We start from the raw sequence: 27618 nt of genomic DNA, 5'->3' as shown, positions 1-27618 counted from the left end.
TAAATCCAAACGTAGATTCCATGAACAAAGCTTCTTTCTTAGAAGTGCACGCCTGTGGAATTCTCTTCCGTTTGCCTGTTTCCCATCTGACTACAACTTGGATGTCTTCAAGTCCAACATAAACAAATTCCTGATGAACCGCCCCCTTAAGTAAGACACTTTATCAAATCTCCAATACTAACGATTACTACGATACTGTCCCATTGATTACTGTATACGCAATAACCCTTATCCCCGAGTGGCTTCCGGGCCTTGATAAGTGGTGACCTCCATGTAAAAAATAAAGAAACCTTATTAATAATCCTTTTAACCCTCAAACTAAACTTTATCATTTTATTGCATAAAAATGCTTTATGAGTGTGTGTGTGTGTGTGTGTGTGTGTGTGTGTGTGTGTGTGTGTGTGTGTGTGTGATAATTGTGCCGTGAGAATTTAAAGAACTTAGTTGTGTATTTTCATGTAAAATAGTTTGGAAACCGCTGTTCTATGACAATTCTTTCAACTCATTTATCTTCGCACTGGTTTTCTTTCATCATTTTGTTCTGTCCTTTATTTTCCACTCCTATTTTTTTCACTTTTTATTTTTCTTTCTATGTTATTTGGATTTTTTACTTGCATTCCCTAACCTGTGTTTTCCATACAGAAATCACAATCATTTCTAATCTTGTATGTTGCTCATGATCTCAATTTATAACCATCATCGTTTTGATCTATTTGAGAAATTCAATTTTTTCATTGTTTAGCAAAGTACTACAATTTTAAAATCTACTGGACGTCTTCGCAAATTTACATTCGAACCTGTTATTTTTAAGTTAAATTCATAAATAACTAGCAAGGAGACCTTACGTTGTCCAGGATTAAATGAGGATCAACAAATGTTCACCCCCCCCTACTTTTATTGTCATTGAAATCGGTAAAATCGCTCATTTTTCAATCAAATCGATTGATTGCCTGCTCTAGTTTGGGATCCACTCCTGCAGTGTACCAGGAGGAAGCTTCACATGACTCCCTGCACAATGCATCGTAGTTTACATTGCACTGAAGAGACTCTACTGCTGATTTTATGAAATTATCTGTAAATAATGGCTTCACTTAAACTTTAAAATGCAAAAATCAAGTATGATGGCCCAGTTGTGCTTTGAACAGAAATATTCCCTCCTAACGCGACACGGACTTATCAAAGAATTAACTTGATTTCATGAAATTATTTTTACATAATCTCTTAAATTAAAGTTAAACGTACAAAAGTCAAGTAGCATAGTTCAATTGTGCTCTAAAAAGAAACATTAATTTTGAACGCGCCCCTGTCTTATAAAAGGATCTACGGTTGATTTTATAGGTTGAACTTACCTGTTTGTGCGGCGATAAAACTTCTCAAAAACATTTGTGATGTTGTATGAATGTCAAAATGGGACTTCCTTCTTTAATCGGATTTTTTTGATTATCGATTTTCCATACTTATCAAACACATTCCGATACAAAACCTACGTAAGAACACTCCCAGACCCATCAAATACCTTTGCATGAAATTTCAAAAAAAATCGGCGCAGCCGTTTCCGAGTCCATGGGGAACGAAATCTCTTTCACGCACACACAAACAAACACATAAAGTTCCTTATATATGAGATATGATGATAGAGATAAGTGTTTAGAAGTTAATGTTTAAGTAAAGCACCGTTGACGTCTCTCTCCCCTTTGCTTTCTGTCTCTCTCCGTATCGCGCTCTTTGTATATGTCTGTCTGTCTGTCTGTCTGTCTGTCTGTCTGTCTGTCTCTCTCTCTCTCTCTCTCTCTCTCTCTCTCTCTCTCTTATCATTCATATATTAATAGGAGAGCGTGTGTGTTATTTATTTATTTTGTGTGTCACACTTATATCTGAGTGACTGTCGTTAAATTGTTATGGACTTTTATTTCTTGTAATCAATAATTTTATCAAGAATTCTTCATAAGCTTTGGTTTTGCTTTCGTTATAGATGATGTCACTCTACAAATCTATTTTTTTTATATAAATAATTTTATCAAGAATTCTTCATAAGTTTTGGTTTCAGTTTCAATTATAGCTGAAGGATCTCAAGTTATATATACATATACATATATTTTTTCATAAGTTTTGGTTTTGGTTTCGATTCAAGCTAATGCACCCAAGTCATATGGATATATATTTTTTTTATTTTTGAAATCGCAACATTATTATATATAAAAATCGATAGAATATTAACTTAATAATAATATATACGAAATCTGCAAGGATTAAAATATCATATTTAAGCGTACTTTACAACTGGACTACGCCTGGCGTATCTGCTAGCTTAAATAAACACTTTTGCAGCTTTAACAAAAGAGCTACAATAATATCAGGGCATCTCCATTTATGCTAAACATCAACAGAATGCCAACATCAATGTATTACATATGAAAGAGTCCGCTGTGGAATTTCTACAGGTCCCGCTAGTAAGCATTATTATTATAATGGTATCATGAAATCGAAATAGAAATGAACATCCGTGAGAAAAAAAAAAGCAAAAAGAAGCACACAGATAAAAAAAAAGAATGAGTTAAATTGATCTATTCTCTGTTTCTAAAAGAAAGCTATAATCAATAATTTCCATCAGATGGTTTACTTGATTTTCTTCTGTCAACTTTTTATGTGTTAGTTAATGGCCGCCTCGTGTTATTCGGTAATTCATGCAGATTCCGTATTTATTATTATAGAGCAAATTTTCTATTGATTAGTATATTGTACCCAATCTATATATCTATAAAAGTGAACGTGTCTGTGTGTGTGTGTGTGTGTGTGTGTGTGTGTCTGTGTGCGTGCGTGTGTGTGTGTGTGTGTACATTTTCCTACCCAATAACTCTGTCAATTTTAAATTTACAGACTCAAAATTTGATATACAGGGTATTGAGATTTTGAAAAATCTGCTTGATCGGTTTTCGGCCAGAAATTTGGCTGTTAAGGGGTCAAAGTCGGCCAGAAATTTGGTTGTTAAGGGGTCAAAGTTCAAAGATTTGACCTTTGCGAACTCTACCAAACTCCTCCGACAATTTTGGGTATAAACAATTGAAATTTTAGATATAGGTTGCTTGGACATGGATCTAACTTAATAACTTGATTTGAGCCCAAAAATATGTTAAGGGGGCCATAATAGGGGTCAAAGTTAAAAAAATATTACCGCTGTTTTTCTTTTTTGCTGAACATACACCTCCAAGCACCCAGGCAACGCTGGGCCTAAATGTTAGTATACCTATAAAAATGAACGTGTGTGTGTGTGTGTGCGTGTGTGTGTGTGTGTGTGTGTGTGTGTGTGTGCGTTTCGCTACGCGATAACTGCCAATTTAAAGTTTACAGACTCGAAATTTGATATACAGGGTACTGAGATTTGGGAAAAACTTTGTGATCGGTTTTCGGTCAGAAATTTGGCTGTTAAGGGGTCAAAGTTCAACGATTTAACCTTTGAGAACTCTACCAAACTCCTCCGACAATTTTGGGTCTAAACACTTGCAATTTTAGATATAGGTTTCTTGGACATAGATCCAACTTCATTTCAGCCCAAAACAATAAAGATTAAAGGGTCATAATAGGGGTCAAAGTTTTAAAAAAAAAATTTTTCTTTTTTTGCTGAACATACACCTCCAAACACTCGGGCAACGCCGGGCTGAAATGCTAGTATATATATAATAATAATTTCAAAAGTTAAAAAAAAAAATAACTTTGGTGTCATCAGCTAGAATTGAAACCAAAACATTCAGGGCTCCAACCTTAATCATTATTTGGCGCTTCTGCCTTTGTCTGAATAACGAACTTCACTTCTGGCAGGAATTGATTGATGTAATCGCCATATTTGTCGTAAGTCTGCGTACTTTTCAATCCTTCTGGATTCATCGTCAGGGATAGATTAATCTAACTGGTTGTCAACAATTTATATAACCGTTTTTTTTAACGTGTATATTTATTTATTAATCCCCCAACAAAAGAAGGGTGGACCTGTAAATTCACCCTTGTCCATTCGTCCGTTCATTCCTTTGTCTGTCCGCACTTTTCTCAATAACTACGCCTTGGAATATTTTGAAATTTTGCACAAACATTAAACATGATATGAGTAAAAAGTAACAGAACGGATTTTGCTAGGGGTGCCTTTTGGATTAAAATGGCTAAAATTGACACTTTTTTGCTTATTAAAAAGAATTGATGTCTTGGATTTTTATAAAACTTTCTGTAAAGTTGTAAATAATTGATATCAATATAATTTTGTTTGTCTATGCTTTGCGATAACTTTAGAGTGTGCCCCAGGGGCTCTTTTAGGGCTAATGAAAACACTCTATTTTGGGGATTATTTTACCATATTTATCCAAAATTTTCTGTGTAATTTTACAGTTTTGCATGGTACTGAACTCAAATTTAAATATGTTAAGGCCTTGGGGACATTTGAGGCTAAATGGGGGAGGTAAATGATGGACTTATTCATTTTTTTTTTTTTTTTTTTTGCATGGTGCAGAACTCAAAATTACAAGGCTTAAAACTGCACCGTTTGTTCATTTTACTCAGGATTTGACATCCCCTGGGGAATTTTGGGACTAAATGGGGGGGGGGATAAATGATGAACTTAGTCATTTTTTATGCCTTGTTCACTATGCACTCACGGAGGACCATGCATGCTTCACTTGTTTTTTATCAGAAAAGGGGAGAGGGAGAGAGATAGATTACAGTCAATGCAATGCGACATCTAGCTAAGGGTACAATCTGTGGGGGGATAATAAGATATTACTTAAGCTCCACTATACTTTTTGAGCTTCTTACATCTTGATAGGTCTACATTTAAAAACTCCTTCAGTGCTTCTTTAACCCCTCAAATGTATGTATATATATATATATATGTGTGTGTGTGTGTGTGTGTGTGTGTGTGTGTGTGTGTGTGTGTGTGTGTGTAATATTAAACGGACAATTTTTTTTAATTTTATCATTTGAAATTTAAGGTTGTTTTAAAAAACTGAGATTAGCACGAGATCTTGTAATGTATGTGTATGTTTCCAGTTCCGGTTATAAAACAGATGCATATCGACTGAAGAAAGCTTGATACTGGGATCTAAAACGGTCCCCAATTATCAGGTTTGAAACCGACGGTACTGATAACTTATCTCATCAAAGCTTTCGGAATATATATATATATATATATATATATATATATATATATATATATATATATATATATATATATGATGTAATCATGCTCAAATTCTGTTATTTTTTTCTTTTTAAAGTAAATGAGTTCTTATTCTTCTGATCAGTCAAGGTGAAAAATATTTAAAAATTTGCATAATAATTATATGATTGTTTCTGCGCTACGAAACAGGTGCTGTCAAGAATTGAACATTTTAACATGCTGAAAAGAATTAAACGATAAGATGAACATCTTGGAATTTCGAATACAGACTTTTTGTCATTTATTTGTTTAGTCATCCATCGAACTTTATAAATAAAAGCATTGACATAAATAAAGGATTTAATATAATTGAATAAGCATATTTTCCTATATACATATATATATATATATGTATATATGTAGCCAAAATGGTAATTAGTAAAAACCCGAAGAGAGTGCTCAATACTATTGCAGAGCAAATATATATATTGTTACCGTTTTATTTGCTTAGTTACACATGTTTTGATTACCGAATCGTATCAACGATTCGGTAATTTTATCAGACTTTACAGAAATAATTATTACAAGACGTAAAATATGTTTCGACTCTGTGTTACTCAGTGTATTTGCGAATGGTGACTTTGGTGAAAACCCGATTTATTTAATAAAGTCATTCTTGACTTTTGTAACATTTATTTCAAAACATATTTTTTGTTATGTAAGGCTTACTCAAAAGTAAATTAAAAAAAAAACAAAGATAACAAACGAACTCGTAACGTTAAATGTAAAAAATATATTTATTACTGAATAAAATAGAATAAGCTTTCCGTATTCACTACAATAATAAACAGAAGACATCGTTAAAAATGTAAGTAAAATACTATTTAAACTATGGAACGATACCTTCTATGAATAATTGTCTTTAAAATAATCCAGAACCATAAATAGACAGTTCATATATATATATTTTTTTGTTGTTGGTGTTCGGGAAGTTTTGGAAAATAAAAGAGGTTAATGATTTTTTAACTAATAAAGACTGAACAATAAAGGGAGATAATTCACATTAATTAATGTTTGCGATGATGATGACGCGTTTCATTAATTAATGTTTGCGATGATGATGACGTGACACCGTACGTACAAGTAAATTAATATATAGATAATTAGGACTGTAAAGTCTGATGAAATTGTCGGATCGTTGATACGATTCGGTCATCGAAACATGTGTAATTACGCAGATAAAACGGATATATATATATATATATATATATATATATATATATATATATATATATATATATATATATATATATATATATATATATATCAACAGGCAATCCATTATTTAATCCAGATTGAATATCACCACAGAATCCTCTTTTTCAATACACAATGCGAAATTGGCATCGTTTAAAAATGTCAAAACTTTTTTACTCGCTTGGTTTTCTTTCTAAAAATGCTCTGATGATCTCCATTTTCATTTACAGTCATGTAAAAACTGAAGATCTTCCTCCTTTAGACAGTCCAAGGTTTGTATACGATGTAACTACTTCATACACACGCTTGCAAATAACACTTGATTTTTTTTACGCCTACTAACGGTTAGATTCTATTTATTTTTGCAAGGTGGAAAACTCAATTTCTGGAATTTCAATTTCTATTTTATTTTTTTAATATTTTTCTTAATTCATTGACTGGAAGTTTTCTTATGGATGCTAAGAACAATCGTAGTAAAATATTAAAATGCTGCATGAAGTTTTATTAATCATATAAAATTGTTTTCCCGAAAATCGCACGTACAAAATAAAAACTCTCCGATATACTTTTGTATTAAACAAAAATAAGCATCTACACAAAAATTTAGGAGAAAATATCTTATGGAATTTTAATTAAAAATAAAAATCAGTGTTTTGCATTTTGTCGATACGCCATTCATTATTCCTCGATTAAACGACAGACGGTATTATCTGCACCTGTTTTACGCGATTTCTGCTCTTATAAATGACAGATTAGCAAAATACGATAAAACGTTTATTTTTTTACTAGCGAAGGGCGCCGAGGCATGCCCGGTCGTAAAATACGCTTAAATATATTTTAATTCGTGTAGATTTCGTAGTTATTATTACAAAGCCAATTCTCTATTGAATATTATTGTGTACCTAATATATATACTACTGATTCCAAAAGTTAAAAAAAAAAAAAAATGATTTAGGTACCATTAGCTAAAATCGTAACTAAAACATTTAGTGCTTCAGCTGCGTTCCCTACCGTTTCAGCAATCGCTAGATAAATAAGAACAAATTTTAATTAAAACACTTCAAGCTACTTTGGAATTTGCACTTGTGCGGAAGTAATAGAATTATGTCAGAAAGTTGAAATGAACAGTTTGCATTTTAACTTGCTGACGTATTCCTGTACGCGTTATTCATCCATTCAAAGTAAGATTTTATTTTGTATAAACCATCATTATTGTATCATTATTAGGACTAAGACAACAGCATATTATTTTCATTGTTTTGACCCTCGAGTGTGTATCCGTTGATAGCTTATATGCTTTTATATAGAATGGTGTGGTTCTTGGTTGATTAACTGTGTTTAACTATGTCGGATATATACTTGAGAGTCCAAACAATGAAAAGAATATGCTGTTGTCATAGCCCTAATGATTACTATTTCTTCTTAATTTCAGTGTTATGTAACCAGTAGTTTATCGAGTTTAGCGGTTAAATATTTACACACACATACATACATATATCTACTGTTTTATTTATATAGATTAAAATTCTACTAGATAAATTTTCCACATCTTTTATGTAGATACACATTTTTGCCTGACGCATAATTATATCAAAGATATTTCTTGTTAATTTATTTGTAACTTCGATTAACACCTTGTGTCCCGAGTTGTATAATTGTTTCTGCAAACGATGTTTTGGGTCCTACTAATTTCAGATCAATCATAGAAAAACTGACACACAGCTTTTTGAATGGCATACTTAATTTCATAAGAAAAAAACACTTAATTACATTTTTTCTTGTCACATTTTTTGTCCAAATTTTATTAATAGTGCTATGACAAGAGAATATTCTTTTCGTTATTTGGACTCTTGAGTATATATCAGTTAATATCTTATATGTTTTTAAATAAAGAGATGTGGTTCTCGATTGATTACTCTGTCTTATTCTCTGTTGAATATATACTCGAGAGTCAAAACAGTAAAAAGAATATTCTCTTGTCATAGTCCTAATTATTAGAAGCTAATCGTATTACAAAAGTGTGGACGTAGTTAACATTAACTTACCTTCCAATTTAAAAATGAAATTATTTTTGCAAATGTGTTAAATATGCATGTATTAAGAAAATTATCTTTATTTTATTATTGTGATAACGGCGCGGAGCAGTATAGCAATTAGCTCCCACGGTTGACCTTTGCCGTCACCATCGAGAGATACGGTGATGACGCCTGTGCTCGCTGCAGACAAGTACTGATGCGTAAACCTAGAACCCTTTTGATACAATAACAATACAATTTTGCAAATTTATGCGCTGTCCGAAATCCGAGGTGATAGCACAAAAAGATAGAGTTTTTGGTTCGACATGAGTCTTTCGTTACACAATTTTTCCGGTCTTGTGGCAATTTTTTTTTTTTTTAATTTTGTTATTTTTACTGAAAATAAATAATGTCTTTCGCTTTTGGCTGCTTCGTTCACGTGTGGTCAGCTGGGAGAGAGAGAAATAGAACAGGAACGTTGCTGCTCTCGATGGTGTTGTCGCTGCCCAAATGAATAAACGAACGTTGCGGGAGAAAGAAGAAAGGCAAAATAATCCGACTCGCGCGCGTGTTTTGTTTTCAACTCGAAAGAATTTACGTGACTGAAATAGGAAGCAATTTCCCAAAAATATCGCTCGATCATGAAAAACTATAGACGATCTTTCAATTATATACCGAATTGATGAGACGGGATTGATACTAAATATTGTAAAATAAAAACATTTGACCAAAAAGTAAATTAATATCAAAGTCTTATTCTAACAAATTTAATATGAACTTTATTAACAAAATTAACAAGATGAACAAAAGATTTGACGCCAAAGGTTGAGAAAAAATTCCATGCCGATGGTGAGGAGAACGAAGCATATTTTATTGCAACTGCTTGGGTTGACATCTGAAGTCCCACTGGTTTAAAATCGGGGAGAAATGTGTAACTAGATCAGCGGAATTATATTCACACAAAGTGTTCTCTGTGGATAAAAGACGGATTTCTTTGCTTAGAAACATTATTTCACATAGTAAGAAAATAAACCTAAAAAAAACCCTGCTACAAATACATTGATTCTTGAAAATTCATTTTTTACTGTTTATATATTAATGCCAAATTATAATTTAATATAATTTTATAATTGAATATTCTATAATTTAAATTAATATTTAAATTGCATTTCAGTATAATTTTAATATAAGCTAGTTAAAATGTATATCGGCAAATAATAATTTATTAAAATACAGGTTAAATTAATAATAGCGACGTACAATGACAGTGAAATTGATTTTATTGATTTTATAACCAAATAAATTACCTATGATTGAAAAAAATTATTTAAAAAATCAGAAAATTATCCGATTTTTATGGAATTTTTAGTAGTTACCAATCAATAAAAGATCGTTAATAGAAAGATATTTTACTGTATTTTTTAACAAACAAAAAGAAACTTTTATGTAATTAAAATTGCTGTAGCGTTCAAGTTATTTCAAGGTCGGAATTCATTTTATTATAGCCATAATAAAAACTCAATAAGCACCTTTTAAACAGGCCTCTTGATAAGTTGCAGAAACGCATCTATAATTTGAAAGCCCTTCCCCCTTTCTTTTTTGCATCTTCTCTCCAACGAGCGTGATGTTGATAGTATCAGTCTTTTCTATAAATACTATTAAGGCATGTGTTCTTATAAAATTGTTTGATATTTTCCTTGCTTCCTTTGGTCCAGCTCGTTTGATTCCTTGGTCTAATGGTCTTCATCAATTCGCCATTTTCATGCCTCATTGTAATACAGCTTCCTATTCCAGTAGCTTCTTTTCAAGAACTGAACTCTCTTCTTGCTGACTGCGTTCCTCTTATCTATAGCTTAGGGCATTTTACTTAATAAGGCTAATTGGCATCTCTTGTATTTGTAATAATTACTTTTCGTTCTTGTTAGCTTTTTCCATCAATTGGCTTCATGGTTTATCTCGAGTGATTTCCATAAAAAAGAAAACAAATATTTTATATTAATATTAATTAATTAATCAATTAATTAACTGATGTCGAAAATGTTATTGATAATAATGTTAATGATAATTCTCATTTTTAGTGAACTCTGTCAAATAGTGATATTTGTTTTTTGGTTAAACAAAAATACATTCACTTTCATTTCCTATTTCTATCAATACATGATTCATATCGAATAAATTAGTTTTGTTTTTAATTATTAATATTTTCCTAAAAATATGAAATATTTTTAAAGCTAAATTTGATGTTAAAAGATACTTTCTTTCAATAAATATAAATGGCGCTTCTTCGTTATAATAGCGAAATTTGGAAATCAAAATACAAGACTTTTTTTTGTACAGGCATTTAAAATTGTCGTAGACTCTTGGAAATTCAATATGTTATTGTTATACATCGTACGAGATGACTGACCAATTTTTATGATTTCATGTTCAAACGAACAGTTTCAGCAGGAATTGGAATACACCCTACTAAAGCCTGATTGTCACAACTGGTGATTTTCAAAAATGCAATCTGAACATAAGGACACATTAGAAGAACGATATGCAATAAAATTCTGTTTTAAACTTGAAGAAAATGTCACAGAAACGTATGGAATGCTTCAGACTGCTTTTGGATCATCTTTCGTGAATTAAGCATCAGTTTTTGAGTGACATTAGAAATTCAAGAAGGCAGCGAGTCTGTGAGGGTTGATGAGAGGTGTGGGAGCAATAAGGAAGTCAGAATACCAGAACTGATTGGCCAAATAAAGAATTTCATGGTTAGGGACGGTCGTGTTTCTATAGAGGCAGTACGTGCACGGTTTGATGTCAGTATGGTACTATACACACAATTATGCAGATGAGAAGATTTGCGCAAAGTTTGTCCCAAGGGTGCTTAGAGAAGATCACAAACTGTTTGACCAAGATGGGCATCAAGACAGTTCCTCACTCTCCCTATAGTCCAGACCTTGCTCCCTGTGATTTTTGATTCTTCCCTAAGCTCAAGGAAAATCTTAGAGGCTGTTGCTATGAGACAATTGGGGCGATGAAAGAGGCTGTGATGAGGGTCAATGACACACTCACACAAGAGGACTTCCATGGGACCTTCTAGAAGTTGTGGAAACGGCACAAGTGCATTGTAGCTGAAGGAGATTACTTCGAAGGGGACTAAAGTTCCATGTACTATCACTAAAAGTGCCTATATGAAAAAAGTCTGGAAACTTATTAAAGGCACTTCGTAGTTAATAATTTTTTTACATATTTTTAATTACTTTGGTAATAATTTGCTTTTATTGCGATTACTATATTATTTTCCTAATACTATTGCTACTAATACATTGTTCGTGGCTTATTGTCTGCTGATCATGTGATAATGTTGTTGTTGTCAATTATTCAATTTTGTCTTGATAAAATAACATTGTACAATTGTACATACTTTCGATAATCAGCTTCTTTTCAATTTTAATTTTTTTACGTTTTGCTCCATGAAGGGGCAAATTGTTACAATTAATTAAAGCTTGAATTTTGTTTTTATTTATTTGTTCCACAGAAACTCTCTCACTCTGTCTATTTCTCTGTCTGTATCTCCCTCTTTCCCTTCCTTTGTTCCTTTTCATCTTCTCTCTCTCTCTCTCTCTCTCTTTCTCTCTCTCTTTCTCTCTCTCTCTCACATACACACACTTTCAGTCCGTCTATCTGTTAGTTTTTTTAGTCCCTATTTATCTCTCTCCTCCACTCTCTCTCTCCCGCTCTCCCTTCCTCCCTCTGGCTACACCTGTACTTTTAACTATGGGTAAAATAGAAAATCTTGTTCAATAAATCATTTACAACGATTATTGTGGATCTGTATTAATTAATAATATAAAAAATTGTTCATGTGCTATAAAATTGACAAATCAAGCAATGAGTCATTTACATAAACCAAACTAAACCAACCAATCGTGTAGCTCGATTATAATTGTTATATAATATACCAGATATACATACATAGATTTTTATCATTTACACACTATAAATGTTGGTATCCATCTTTCTCGGTAAACAATGGAGTTCTGTGCCTACTCTAAAAATAGGTATATCATCTAATTCCATAACAATCTTTATCTTTCATCCTGAACAGCTGATTAATCCTGGCCTTCTTTGATATTTTTGCATATTTCAATTTTGTAAATAATTATGTTTCTGAATTTATTCAGATGAGGATTGATTCATATTATTTGGATTCTTTGAACTATTCTTCTAATCTTAAGTGTTATTTGCACAACGTTTCGGTCGATGTAACTTCTAACCTTCCTCGGGTGTATCTTGCTGAACTCTGGAATCTTTTTGCCAAGCTCTGGGATCTTTTAGTCGACCTTGGGAATCTTTCAGTTGAATTCAGGAATCTTTCTGTCAAACTCAAGAATCTGCACAGAATTCCAAACAGTATCCTTTATTTAATCTACAGGGCTAGTACGCTCTCGTTCCATCAACCATGACTGGGTAGAAGCCCTAAATAATTTGATATTGTATTTTTAGTGTCACCTGCACTGAGGATTGAACCTTCAACCTTCAGAAGTGTAACTATTACAACTGCATTTATACCAAGTATGCAAGAACCCATGGTGCAGTGCATAGAATACTTGAATTGCAGTGCTTAGAATAAAAGTTCAGTTGTAAAAGTTACACTTTTGAGGTTAGAGGTTCAATCCTCACTGCAGGTGATACTTCAAATACAATTTCTTATTACTTAGGACTTCTATCCAGTCATAGCTGATGGAACAAGAGCATGCTACTCTCATGGATTAAATAAAGGGTTTTGTTCAAAATTCCGTGCAGATTCCCAAGTTTGACAAAAAAATTCCCAAGTTTGATAATATAGGCCTGCAGAAGGTCTGAAGGTTCATCGACCGAAATGTTGTGAAAATAACACTCAAGAAGAGAGCAGTATTCCAAAGAATCCAAATAATATAGAATTTTTCAACAATGACTGCAACCTGTGCAGGAGCATTATCACCGTTGTGTTTCTTAAGTGGGAAACAAGTGAATGCAGCGTTTTAGCATTGCTCTTTACAATTAAAAGTATTTTTAAGTAAGGAAAAGCCTTACTTAATCCGATACTCTAAATAACAAATGGATTTACCACAAATGATGACATCATCCACATAATGCCCACAAAGTCATAGATTTTATATCAGAAAGATGAGGCTCACACTTTCACGTATTTGGACAGAAACTCGGGTATTTTTTACTTGCTTCCCTTTTTTTTATGAAAATCGCCCCGGACAAAGCATGAGGCCACATAATGTGAGGCACTAAAGAAAAATACATGACTTAAAGGTCACAAACTAGCCAACAATAAATATGGTACATTCCAATCCAGAAAACAGCAATTCTTCCCCCTGTGTCTGAAACACTATTCATGGAATGTGGGGACTAAAAAACAAAATAAAGGAAGCAAGAGTTACAAGTTACTTAGTATCAAATGGTTATTGACTCTCCAAGAGGGTTCGTTCACTCTTTTAATATTATCTGTAAGTTTTACTGACTGTCTAGTCATATTTCCCATCATGCAATTCGATTTTCTAGCTTTTCACAGTTGTTGTTCTGTTGTAATTGCTCACATCCCATCAAATGGACAGTTTGGTGTTATTCTCTTTTTTGATTTTACCTATTTCAACAACAGTTTTTCCATTTTATTTAACGTTTTCATTGCAAAAGGAAAATAATCATTGTGTGTGTGTTTTTTAATCCTAATAAAGAGTTACTATTATTGCAGAAAAATGTCCCGCAGGAAGTCATTGACAAGGAGTCCTAGTATCAGTTCATCGTTTAAATTATTCAGGTTAGTTCAAGTTGGCTTGTGTTTTTAACACAACCTCACCAATGATAATAATAACAATAATGATTAATAACAACAATAATGATTAATAATAATAACAACAATAATTATTAATAATAATCATGATAATAATAATAATAATAATAATAATAATGTTTAGTTTGTTTATTAATTGTTTTTCTTATTTGTGTTGATTATATACTAACCATGAACATGGCTTAACAAATTATAACAAAAAATGAGCGAAACACAAAATTTAACACTGAAGAAAAAAGAAACTAAACATTTCCCTGAATTCCTATGTAAATTTCTGGTAATCTTGACGTATAATTCCAGCCTTCGTACACTGATGTTTGCATAAACATGAAGAACTATTCTCTGTAAAAAAACAATTGTTAATACTCATTTGAAAAAAAAATATTATCGTTTAAAAAAAACTTACAGAAAAATAAAGTTGAGCCCTATTCAGGGAATTAAGAAAAAATAACCAACGTAAGGTCTAAATGCAACATTCCGACTCCTTGTCGTTGAATACACTGTGAGTGTTTACTGTTTAATCCGACTGGAAAGCCTTCAAAATAGCTGAAATAATGAAAATATGCATCGTCACGCTTGAATTATTTTGGACTCCATTCTCTCTAAATAACTACTTTGCATTTGGAATCAACTTGAGAGGATTTTCATGCAAGCTGTAATATCATGCAAGGTTTGTTTATATATATATATATATATATATATATATATATATATATATATATATATATATATATATATATATATATATATATACAACATTCTTTCACTTTTTTATTTGGCAATTAATAACTACAATAAATTGTGGTTTCACTTAATCCCTTAACTAGCAAATTCTAACATTGCTACAAATATAATTTGCTGATTTCTTTATGTCCTCTGATGAGAAAAATAACAAGAATAGCATTCTTTGAAATTCCGTGGAATAAGGACTTTGTAAATTGTTTTTGGAGTATTCAGTCGAACAATAAATTTTGATTGTAAAGTTCAACTTACAGTTTTAATTTTCTTCTCTTATAATAAGCTCTACTCTTTATTACGTATTGAGCTTTTTTAATCGGTTGGGATTAAATTTTCTATATATAAATACTGTTATTTATATTAGTTTGAAGTTTACCATTGCGTATATCAGGTAAAATAAGAATTACAATAAAGTTTTCAAAGATAATCCAAAATAACAAACTTAAAATATATGACAAATATTAAAGACTTAATATTTATAAAGTAATCCTAACCAGATATAAAAGCTCAATAAACCAAATAGGAAATAGAGCTTATAATAAGAACAAAGAATTAATAAACATGTTAAAAACACTTTAAGAAGAGTTAAAAAATATTTAATTTTCAAAAAGGAGACCCAAATTAATTTGTCTTCTTTTTGAAAATTAAATATGTTTTTAACTCTTGTTAAAGTGTTTTAAAATGTTTTATTAATTATTTGTTCTCATATATATATATATATATATATATATATATATATATATATATATATATATATATAGTCCTGGTCAAAATCATAAGACCACTTAAAAAAGTAAGCGTTTTCGCATATTATCGAATTTTTAATCAAACAAATGGTTGAAACCATTGCCAAAAGGGAAAATATGATGGAAAAAAATGAAATCTACTTCATTCGAAACTTGACCCTGATCTAATAATTATTTTTTAAAAAACAAATGTTTTCACCTGGTCAAAATGATAATACCACTGATAATTTATCTAACAAAAGGCAATTATAAATTACTAAAAAGGGTCTCAGTATTTAGTATAGCCTCCATTATTACGAATTACTTCAAAAATTCTCTTCGGCATGCTTGCGACTAAGTTTTTTATCAGTTGTGAAGGAATTTTATCCCATGTACTGAAAACTGAATCAGAAAGTTCCTTTATCGCATCATACTGGGTTCCATCCTTGAACATTTCTTTTGCCATCCGTCCCCAAAATTTTCAATGGGATTGAAGTTTGGAGAATATGCTGGATGATCTAACAATTCTATATTATTTGAAGAAAAGTATTCTCGTGCTTGTTGAGAAGTGTGTATCGCAGCGTTGTCTTGCTGAAAAATCCAATTTCTTCCACACAGACGTGAACCTTCAGTCCTGATAGAAGCATTTTCAAGCATTGAAATGTACTTCAATGATGTTTGCCGGCCTTTCACTACTTGCAACTTTAGGGTCCCAGCTGACGAGAAAGCACCCCAGATCATTAAAGACCCTCCCTCCACTATGCCGACTTGAAAAAGTCTCTTTGGGCAAATTTTTATCATGCCAATAGTGTTGAAATCCATCTGGACCATCTAGATTAAACTTTTTCTCATCGGAGAAAATTACATTTTCCCACTTCTCTTCATCCCAAGTCTGATATTTGGCGGCATATTTAAGTCGGTTAGTTTTGTGCTGTTCAAGAAGACGTGGTTTCTGCAGTCGCTTTAAATGATTGAAACCCTTCATTTTCAGATGCCTTCTGATGGTTTTAGGACTACATTATGCTGCTGTTTGGCTTTTAATCGACTTGAGCTCATAATGGAGTTTTTTTTTTAAACTTCTTCTGATACGGCGATCCAGTGATGGGGTCTTTTTTTTTTTAGTCGACCTGGACTCTTTTTGTGCCCATATTGATCTGGATTTCTTAAAAAATTTGTGATGACTGTTTTGCTACGATTCACTTCGTTTGCAATGGATCTATGGGAGAGTCCGCCCTTATTAAGCTCAAAGATCCTTCCTCACTCAAACTCTAATAATGGTTTCCTTTTTGCCATTTATAATTTAGTAAGATGTTTTTTATCCACTAACAAGTTGCTTTTAGTAACATAGAAAGCTTTTCGTATTCATTTTTTCAAAACTAGCCGATTTTATTAAAGTGGTCTTATCATTTTGACCAGGTGAAAATGTTTGTTTTTTTAAAAATAATGATTAGATCAGGGTTAAGGTTTCGAATGAAGCAGCTTCGATTTTTCTCCCATCATATTTTCCCTTTTGGCAATGGTTTCAACCATTTGTTTGATTGAAAATTCGATATTATGCGTAAACGCTTACTTTCTTAAGTGGTCTTATGATTTTGACCAGGACTGTATATAGTAATATTCTTTAATTATGCACTTACTATTATCTACATTTGTAAATACGTGTTTTAGCTCTGATTTCTTTCGAACTCTAGCGTGACCAGGTCTTAACTGAGAATACGTAAGCTCTTTTAAATAAGCTTTGTCTGCTTTTTATGTCGGAAAGTATGGAGAATTGGAAAAAAACTCTTATTATGGCAATGGTTTCAAACACTTGTTTGATTAAAAATTCGATAATATGCGTAAACGCTTACTTTCTTAAGTGGTCTTATGATTTTGACCAGGACTGTATATATATATATGAAATATATATATATATATATATGGGGAGATGAAAAAGGAACAAACCAAGTTATATGTTTGTCAACGTTTCGTCTTTATTTCAAGTTTTTTTTCCGGATGATTAAATTGAAGAAAGTATAATACCAGTACTATATTTGAAAATATGCTTGTGAAAAACTTATCTTTATTCTATTTCAGAACAAAAAAAAAATCGTTGGCATTTCAAAATGTTTTTAGCGTTGTGGAGTGAGTAAAATGTATTATTTCGATTTTTATTTTTATTCATTTATTTTTAAACCTACACTAGTATATAATTTAATCATCCCGAGGAAGTCTTTAAATAAAGACAAAGCGTTGATGAATGTATAACTTAGTTTGTTCCTTTGTTATCCCTCTATCTAGTCGGAATATTATTTCCTTTATTTTCATCATATGTATATATATTTGAAGATTATAACAACATTAGTATCGTCGGTTTCAAATCAACAAGTGATCAATAAATTATTGCGCCTTGCTGACTTTCTTCAGCTGTTAACAGTTGAAGAGGATCAACAAGGCTCCCAAATTACGGTAGTTCCTTACGTCTCAGTGGTAAGGTGCTTCGTTTTTGGTGACTAAAAATGCAAAAAAAAAAAATGAATCTAAATCTTTAAGTTTGTAGTTGAATAGGGCCCAAAATGGATTTAATCCTACCAAAACCATGCTCTTTTTCTTTAACAACAATGAGAAACTTTGCCAAGATCACAGTGTAGTATCTGTTTTGATGCTACACTTCTCTTTTTCCGTCCTCGGTCAGCGAAGGAATAAATTTACGAGACAATTTTTATCTTTGTTTTTATCCAGAATGCCCCTATCCGGGGAACTAGATTTTCCCCACATTTAAAACCGACCTTGTGTTTAACTCTGTCCTCGTGGGGAGGCAAGTAAATGGGAACAATGAGAAACTTTACCAACTTCGAATTTCCATAGCTGATAGTAGCGCTCCCGAGAGACTAAGATTCAAATTCCTCGGTTTTACATGCTCAGCCTACACGGTATGGCAAAAGTATATACATGTTCCCAAGGTTGTTGCAAAGAAGGTAAACTCCCTCTACCAGATTAGAAAAATTCTCGCACCTGCTGATATCTTATACAAACCTACCATTCGCATGTGCATGGAATATTGTTGCCACATCTGGGCAGGTGCATTAACCACCAGTCTTTCTCTACTGTACAGAATTTCTAAACTAACAGGTTCGACACTATCTGTCAAACTCCAGCCCCTGTCACATCACCACAGAATTACATCCTAGTGTTAGTTTTATAAGTACTTTCACGAAATATTCTCTAAACTTATTGCACTTAACTAAATGAGAATATCCTCAATCCATCCAACAAATTGTTAAATTCCATGATTTCATTGTAGATTTCCATAAATGCTGAAAGATTTTCTACTCTGATCGCCTTTAAAACCTAGTAGGTAATACCCTTTTCTCCTCCCTGTAACCCATTTCCTACAGAAGAGATTTGCTAGCCTGGCTCTGCTCTATCGTTATTTTCATGACAAGTGCTCGTCTGAGCTTCAATCTCTGATCCCCCCTTGCATAACTTTCAGAAAAAGCACTCATCTTACTACAACCACTGTCAACAATTTCTCACGCTCTCTATGTGCCTAAATCTAAACAAAAACTCCATGACCAAAGCTTCTTTCCTAGTACTGCCCGCCTGTGGAACTCTGTTCTGCTGGTCTGCTTCTTAGCTGACTGCAACATGGTCGTCTTCAAGTCCAATGTAAACAATTCTTGTTTAGCCGTTCCCTTAAATAATTAAATTCTACCAAACTTCCACCACGAACGATCCCTCTGCTGCTCCCAGTGAACATCGAGCACTCATTAACTTTTATCTTCGAATGGCCTTTGGGCTTTGATAAATGGTGAATTCCTTGTAAAAAAAAAAAAATGCTTGTTTTTCTTCCCATCAGATTGCTTCCCTTTGGTGACTGTTCCAAACAATAACAATAATCAATTCCATGGTTAAGTTAGATTACAATGGCGAAGGACGCCATTACCCTACACCGATTCAAAACAATCAGCAATTTATTTACAAAAGTGAAAAGAAATTGCTATAAACGTACATGAGCACAATGGACTTTCTGAAACTTTATTCAACTTAGAATAATCGGCGCTTCTACAGAATTGGGACGAGATTTTGTAGTGGAGTTATATATCCATCAACACTTTGTCTTTATTTCAAGACTTCCTCGGGATGACTGAATTGGAGAAAATAATATACAAGTGGAGGTTAAAAAATAAATGAATAAAAATAAAATACAAATAATAACACATTTTGTTCACTCCACAGCGCTAAAAACATTTTGAAATGCCAACGATTTTTTTCGTTCTGAAATAGAACAAAGATATCTTTTTCACAAGCATATTTTCAAATATGGTACTGGTATTATACTTTCTTCAATTTTATCATACCGAGAAAGCCTTAAAATAAAGACGAAACGTTGACGAACATATAACTTGGTTTGTTGAATGGAGTTTTCAGATAAAAAACAATGGTTTCAACTGATTTTTTTTTTGGGGGGGGTCAATTCTAATAAATTACAATGGTAGCTTCTAACTTATGCAGTCGAAATTACCTGAATATTATACTGAATTATTAAAAAGAAAACACCTTTAATCGTGTTAGCAGGTGAAAAATTGCCGCCATCTTGTTTTTATAAAATGAAGCGAAACGACGCCATAAACAAGAGAAGTAACTCTAAATTTTTAATGTGACTAACACAAAACAAATAACAAAATTATCATAACATATATACAGTGTTTCTGAATCTGTTTTTCATTTAAGATTTTTTCATAATTGTTTAATATAAAAGTAACTGTTTGCCTAAAAATTAAATAACATATATACAAGTATTTTTCAACTTTTGAATTACCTCTTCTGTGTCTTATATAGAAGCATAGACGATCGTGTTCTTCAAATTCTATTTTATTTAATAAAAAATTTTCTACCTCATCGATTTTCGCAATTTTTGGATATAATCATATTAAAAATATGGGGAATACGTAGATACCGTTGTTTTCATGTGAAATTCAATATTACGATTTCCGAAATCTCGTCTCAATAGTGTAGAAGCACCGAAAAATCATTCATAGTTATCTATAGACCAAAGAGGTTTTATTCAAAGAAGATAATCTCTAACAAGGGAGGTAATTTATAGCGATACGTCATTACATGTATATTACTACTGTTCAACTCTTGGTGTCTAACTTTGCCCTCGTGGTGAGGCACAGTTAATAGGAACTCTGAATTTGTCATGTCTTTTTTTTTTCTTTCTTTTTTTTTTTGCTTTGTATTGTTGATTCCCATTTACTTGCCTCCTCATGATAACGAAAACACAAGATCGGTTTTTAATGTGGGAAAACTTCATCTTACTAATTAAGGGATAAAAATAAAAATTGCCTCAACTCGGAAGGATTTCTCCTCCAATTTTCCGACAGAAAAGATGAAGTATAGTAGTTTTGCCTCCTTGTATGGATAAAGGTAAACACGAGGTTGGTTTTTAAGATGAGGAAATTTCAGTTTCCCCAAAAGGGATAAAAGTAATAATTGCCTCAATTTAGAAGGATTTCTGCTTCACTGACCAGACACAGAAAAGACGAAGTGCAGCAAAAAAAAGTCAAAAGGGTAAGGATAGTCTTTTTTACAAACAAACTTTTTTCTCTTGGGTATTGATGGTTCCGATCTAATACCACACGCACGCAAACACACAAATTATATAATTAGATAAAATCGCTAAAGTGAAAATCTCTGGTGCAACCAGATTAGGGTGTCTGAAAACATCGACTTCCTGATTACTATGCATTAAAGTATTGATGTTATTGTATTTGATTTTCCTTTCCCTTTGCCAAACTCAATCATGAACCAAAAACAAAAACAGCAATATTTCTCCACCAAACAACCAAACCAAACACTGTGAATAAATATTTGAAAATATAAACAACTTGAAGCATTCTTCAAAAATTACTGAATTCGGCATTAAATGAGACAGAAAGGGTTGATATGCCGTTAAACAAAACAACCAAACACAATTTAAAGTGAACATTGTTTATGTAGAGGAATGGAATTCACTACTTGTACATGTTAAGAAGATTTATTTTTCATTTTATCGCCACTTTTTTTTTTTTTTTTTTTTGTCTTTTATGCATTGATTGATGTTAAATGAAATTTTGGTCTTTTCAGTTTTTCTCCTAATTTAATGGAGAAGAAGCTGATCAAAACATGGTTTGGGTTAAGATTTCACTTCGGTTTTAATGCACTTTCCAATTTAATTTTTTTTTTTTTTTACATTTTATGTAATTATTCATTTTTCTTTTCTTTATTTTTCTTTACTGACATAACTTGATTATTCTCAATCTAACACAAATCTGGTTAACTGAGAGCCATTAATATTTTAAGCAATTTAGCATATTTGCCAATCTTAACGGCTTCCGATTTTGAAACACCTCGGAAATAAGCAATGTTACTTAATGTGAAGGACCTGCTAATTCGTATTTATTATGCATTTTAATTATATTTGCACCGGTGCACATGTTCTTTTAATTACGTTTATTTTATTCAATATGTGGAAAGTTTATATTTTTAACTATGTTTAATAAACATTCATCGAGTTTGTTTTGCAATACACATAGGTACGAAAAGGTGGTCAAAACAAATATATAACAAATAAATGTTATCAAAGGCAAGATAAGTTACTCTTCTACCTAAATGAATAAGTGTTTAGTGGTTTTACTTTCATTAAAAGGTCTATTTTGTTCTAAAAACAAATACCGTCGAGCGTTAGGTGTGAACAAGAAAAAATAGCCGCGGTTTGACACTTACATCTTTGAAGTCTTGAGAATGACTTAAAATAAAAAATAAAAACAAAATACTGTTAAAAACTCATCCAATAAACGTTGCCGTGACATTTATTGAGTGAGTTTCTAACATTATTTTCTTTTATTTTTTTTTAAGTCATTATCAAGATTTCAAATATGTAAATGTCAAATTGCGGTCGTTTTCCTTGTGCTCACGTAACGCTAGACTCTATTTGCTTTTTTATTTTTTTAACTAAATGAACATTTTAAACTGAGTAAAAGCACCAAAACCTTTTGCAGCTAGGTAGAGGAGTTACTTATCTTGCTTTTGATAACATTTATTTGTTATATATTTATTTTATGACCACGTGTTCGTACCTATGTGTATTGTTAAACAAACCCCAATCATTCATTTTCTTTTTCTGGACTCATCAGTTGGACACATCTTAACTTGGGTTTCAAATCCCAAGTTCAGGTGTATTCAACTAATGAATCCAAATGAGGACGAAACTCGTGTCTTGAACTTCCGGTTTCTTGGCTTTCATAGCTCATGTAGTTTGCGACATTGTTTGATTGTGGAAATTTCTGTCAAAATCAGTTTACAGCTATTCATATGTTTTGGCCTATATTTTCGAGAGGTCTTCAAATTAATTAACACCGTTTACTTCCGGGAAGTTTCAAAACCGGAAATCGTTTTGATCGGTAAATACGCTAACTCACTATATTTTATTGCAAACTACAGTTTATTTATTTATTTATTTTGTATTTACTTTTGATTTGATTATGCTTTGTGTTGAAGGGCATGTTTATTTGATTCTTTTTATTAAATGATGTACGAATGGCGTTCCAAAAGTAATCCCTCCTACTTTTTAATCCGCCCGAATGGATCAGAGGAGATTGCAAATTGCTTTGTTATGATCACTAAACTCATGCATTTATGACCTGAAAGTTTCATCTCTTTCTGTTGCAGATATTGACGATGTGAGACTTTAAGAAACAAATTCTTGCCATGGACGTGTGTCAGAAGCAAAGATGGATCATCGAATTCCTCCATGCAGGAAATAAATGAATCGATCAACATTCAACAGTGTTTGTTAGCGTTTATGAAGCTGATGCAGCTGATGTGAGCACAGTTAGAAGATGAGTTCATCAATTTTAGGGTGGCAACAGAGATGTGAATGATAAAAAAAAACGCTCCGGATGCCCATGCACAACCACCACTCGATCACTGGGAAAAATGCATTGAGAATGGTGGTAACTATGTAGAGAAATAAAGTCTAGAGCATAAAAGGTCGCTCGTTTTAATGGTAGCACTTCCGTCTTCTGAGCTCTTCAACATTTTTTTTTTAGTTAAAAATAGGATGCATTACTTTTGGAACAACTCTTGTAATATGAGTTTTTATTATAATTTTACATCACCCACGATTACTTTAGGAAAACAAACAACGTTTTACATTCACTCTATTTTTTCATTGAAGCTGAGCATCATTTGCCTAATGGATACTGATAGAGAACATGTTAATATAAGATGATTTATAGATCATGTTTGTATATTTTTGTAATGAGGATTGATAATTATTATTCGGATTGTTTGAATTATTATTCTCATCTGGGTTGTTTTTTCAACAGCGTTTCAACCGATGTAACCTCCATTTGATTGGGTTGCACCATACTTTCTGTTACTTCTAGTTTTCCCTTTCTCATCATCACTGCACACTTTTCCATTCTAGAATTCCGTTTGGCCGAAGAGTCTGATTGTGTTTATTACAGTCTTTAGTTCCTTCTTAGTTTTTGTAAACAGTTTCAGATTATCCATCTATATTAGATGGTTCATTCTTTTATCTGTATTAATGAACTTATATCCGGCTTGGCATTTTCTTAGTATATTGTTCAGGCGCATCATGGCTATGATGAGCAATAGTGGTGATAGGGAATCATATCAGAAGATACCTCTTTGAATTTTAATCTCAGTTATATATTGTCCATTAGCTGTCAGTTCTAGTTTCCATGTTTTCATTGCTTTTTCCATCAAATTGATAATCTTGCCTCGCATTTTGTACATTTTCAGGCATTCTATTATCTATGCTTGAGGAATACCTCTCATACGCTTTCTTGTAGTCGAGCCATGCCATGCTTTTTCTACTTTTACCTACTTCAGGATCCACTGGTCTATGTATAATAGGTCATGTGTTCCTCTTAATCCTTAATGGCATCCTTTCTGTTTCTCAGGGAATAATCCGCGATTATAAAAGGAATGATAAATCTGTTCCCTCAGTTGTGCCGTTAGTATTTTTCACAATGTAGGTAAACATGTTATTGGTCTGCAGTGACTGGGGATGTTTCCTTTTTCTGAGTCTTTTTGTACCAGTGTAGTTCTCCCTTTGGTCATCCATTCTGGCACGTCCGCTTAATAAATACATTTTTTTCAGATTCTGAACTAGTGATGTGAATTTTTTTTAAACCAGTCCGCATGTATTCCATTGTAGCGTGATACTCCAGTTTGCTCTTTTTCAGAGGGTGGTCTTGAGGTTTTCCTTGCTGATTTTTTTCTCTGTCCCTTCTTTAAATTGCTGTGACTCCTCCTTCATGTCTTTCAGCCATTCGCTCTTCCTATATCTAGTCCCAATAACATTTTGTTTCTATCAGGTGCGGTTGTTCTGTTCTTGTATTTCTTCCATTTACATTTTGGTAGAATTGGCTACTCACTAGAGTTTTCACACAGGCTATCATCAAAGAATACTCTTTGAGAAGAACCTGTGAAGTTCCCTGGAGTGTGAGTGACAACAAGTCTCCCCAGATTTCCAGTACTCACCACCTCTTGTGATAATCTTTGCAAATTAGTTTGCATTATCACAATAGCCGTTTACCAATCATTTCTCCTTGGAAGCAACCATTCATATTTACTGGGTTTTGGGTGGCAATAAGCCTCACCAAGATCCCAATCCTCTTAGCATTAATCCAGTGGAGGTCTGGTTAGTACTTTCTCTACTCGTTTTTTCCATCCTCCTTGACTCTCCTCGATTATTTGGTGTGGCACCAATTTATGCTGACACTATAATCCCCACCCTCGTGGAGAATTATTATTATTATTATTATTATTATTATTATTATTATTATTATTATTATTATTATTAGTTACTAGGCCATTTTATGACTAAAAGGTCTGATTTTGATAAAAAAAAAAATATAGCATAATAACAAGCCATTGTTACAAACTATATAGATAACTGGTGTTATTATCTGGGAAGAAGGTTCTGGTTTTATTTGTATTATTCTTGGAAACAAGTTGGAAACAAACAGTTAATACATTCCTTATCAAATTTACAATCATTTCTCCTGAATATATCGCCTATTTTAATAACTGTTTTATTTCCCTTTGCCTTTTTGTTCCTACCATTACTTTAGCACAGATCAAATTACTGTCTGTGTTGGCCAGTGCAAGTTCCTGTTTCCTTGGTTTTGATCTGAATCAAGTCAACTTGATGTCACTCCTGAAAACTGGCAGGAAATTCTCCTTTGCTGGTTATTAATACAGATTAAATAACCTTCATTATTTATCTATCAATCTCTCATTCATATATATATATATATATATATATATATATATATATATATATATATATATATATATATATATATATATATAAATATATATATATGTGTGTGTGTGTGTGTGTGTGTGTGTGTGTGTGTGTGTGTGTGTGTGTGTGTGTGTGTGTAAAAATATATATACTTATAATACATACATTCAATGGGGTTTCTCTTAATTACCACAAGTAATGAGAAATGAAAATGAGAAAACGTACCAAAGCCACAGAAATATTTATTTCACATTCATTTATTGTTTTATTGCTGATATGTTGCGTCTTACACGTGTTTCATAGAATGGTAGAAATTCACCAACCAAATCTTCAGGGACATGTATAAGTTCCCCAGAAAAAGCACACAGTTTATACCTCTTTATATATATTGTTACACATGGCGACAAAGGAATATGAAAATAAATTTACGAAAAACAAAACCGGTTGCTATGAGACAAGTGGAATGCGAAACTAAAACACAATGATAGAACACAACAGCATGCGAAAAGTAACGAAAACAACGAAATAACACTGTCAAATAATATAAAAATAGGTTTATTAAAGATAAAAAATTCAACGAAAAGAATATATTTAAAATTATGGGGGTTGGGGATATAACTAAACATATGAACTGAGTGACAGTCTTAGAAAGAGGTTAACCGCACAACTAGAAATTACGCGACCACGAGGAAATAATTTTAATTATTAAGTTCAATTAACTTCAGTCTAATAGAAGGAGAAACAAAATTTACACTCACAGCTCCTTTTTTTTGTGTCTTCTCTCTTTTTTGTTCTGTTCTTTTTCTTTTCATAACGTGTTAGCAAAGTATTTAGTTCGAGAGAATCCTTTTGTGGGGAAAGAAAGTTAAAATAATAAATTCACGGTTATTCCATTTTTTTTTTCTTTTCTTATCATCCGCGTTTTGTATATCTGTCGTATAGCAGTAAACACTATCACTAATTTCCCTCACTCTTTATCTGTGCCTAAACCTAAACGTAGATTCCATGATCAAAGTTTCTTTCTTAGAACTGCACGCCTGTGGAATTATCTTCCGTTTTCCTGCTTTCCAGCAGACTACAATATGGTTGTCTTCAAATCTAACGTAAACAAGTTTTTGATGAACCGTTCCATATAAGTTAACAAATTTACCGAATTTCCATTATTAACGATCATTATAGTGTCCCATTTCTACTGTACACTTTTTAACCCTTATCCTTAAGTGGCCTCTTTGCCTTGATAAGTGGTGATGCCTATGTAAAAAAAAACGTGTGTTTATTTCGAGACTTTATCAAGTCGACTCATTTGATGAAAAAACATAGAAGCACATATTTTGATATACGTGTAATTCTGTTATGTTTAACAATATTTGCTTGCAAACACACACGCGCACACATACACACGCCTACACACACACGCCCACACACACACACATATATATATATATATATATATATATATATATATATATATATATATATATATATATATATATTTAAAGGGGGTTAGAACAGTAGTCTAAAGAGCAGAGTATATTTTAATGTGATAGTAAAATTACTAATTTAATTAAAATACAAGAAAAGAACCGTGCTTGTTGTAATTCAGATAT

The 27618-nt window shown here is 32.3% G+C and overlaps 1 protein-coding gene across 10 annotated transcripts in view; it reads left to right on the top strand.

The window, feature by feature from the left end:
- Positions 1-27618, top strand: part of LOC145293203 (uncharacterized) — an 897849-nt gene that overhangs the window by 779429 nt on the left and 90802 nt on the right. For 4 of the 10 annotated variants that reach the window (XM_080139714.1, XM_080139721.1, XM_080139720.1 and 1 more), the window contains 2 exons: positions 6628-6669; positions 14147-14212. The exons of 1 other annotated variant lie outside the window; for it this stretch is intronic. In XM_080139714.1, the coding sequence (XP_079995840.1) occupies positions 6628-6669; positions 14147-14212 (108 nt within the window). The remainder of the gene's footprint in view (positions 1-6627; positions 6670-14146; positions 14213-27618) is intronic. 5 more of the 10 variants (XM_080139718.1, XM_080139723.1, XM_080139722.1 and 2 more) reach the window with 2 other exon arrangements.

This window comes from Euprymna scolopes, chromosome 14 (genome assembly GCF_053919585.1).
Source record: "Euprymna scolopes isolate OS-2025 chromosome 14, ASM5391958v1, whole genome shotgun sequence".
Taxonomy (NCBI): Eukaryota; Metazoa; Mollusca; class Cephalopoda; order Sepiida; family Sepiolidae; genus Euprymna; species Euprymna scolopes.
Note: the sequence above shows the minus strand (reverse complement) of the source record. Positions and strands in the feature narration are given on the sequence as shown.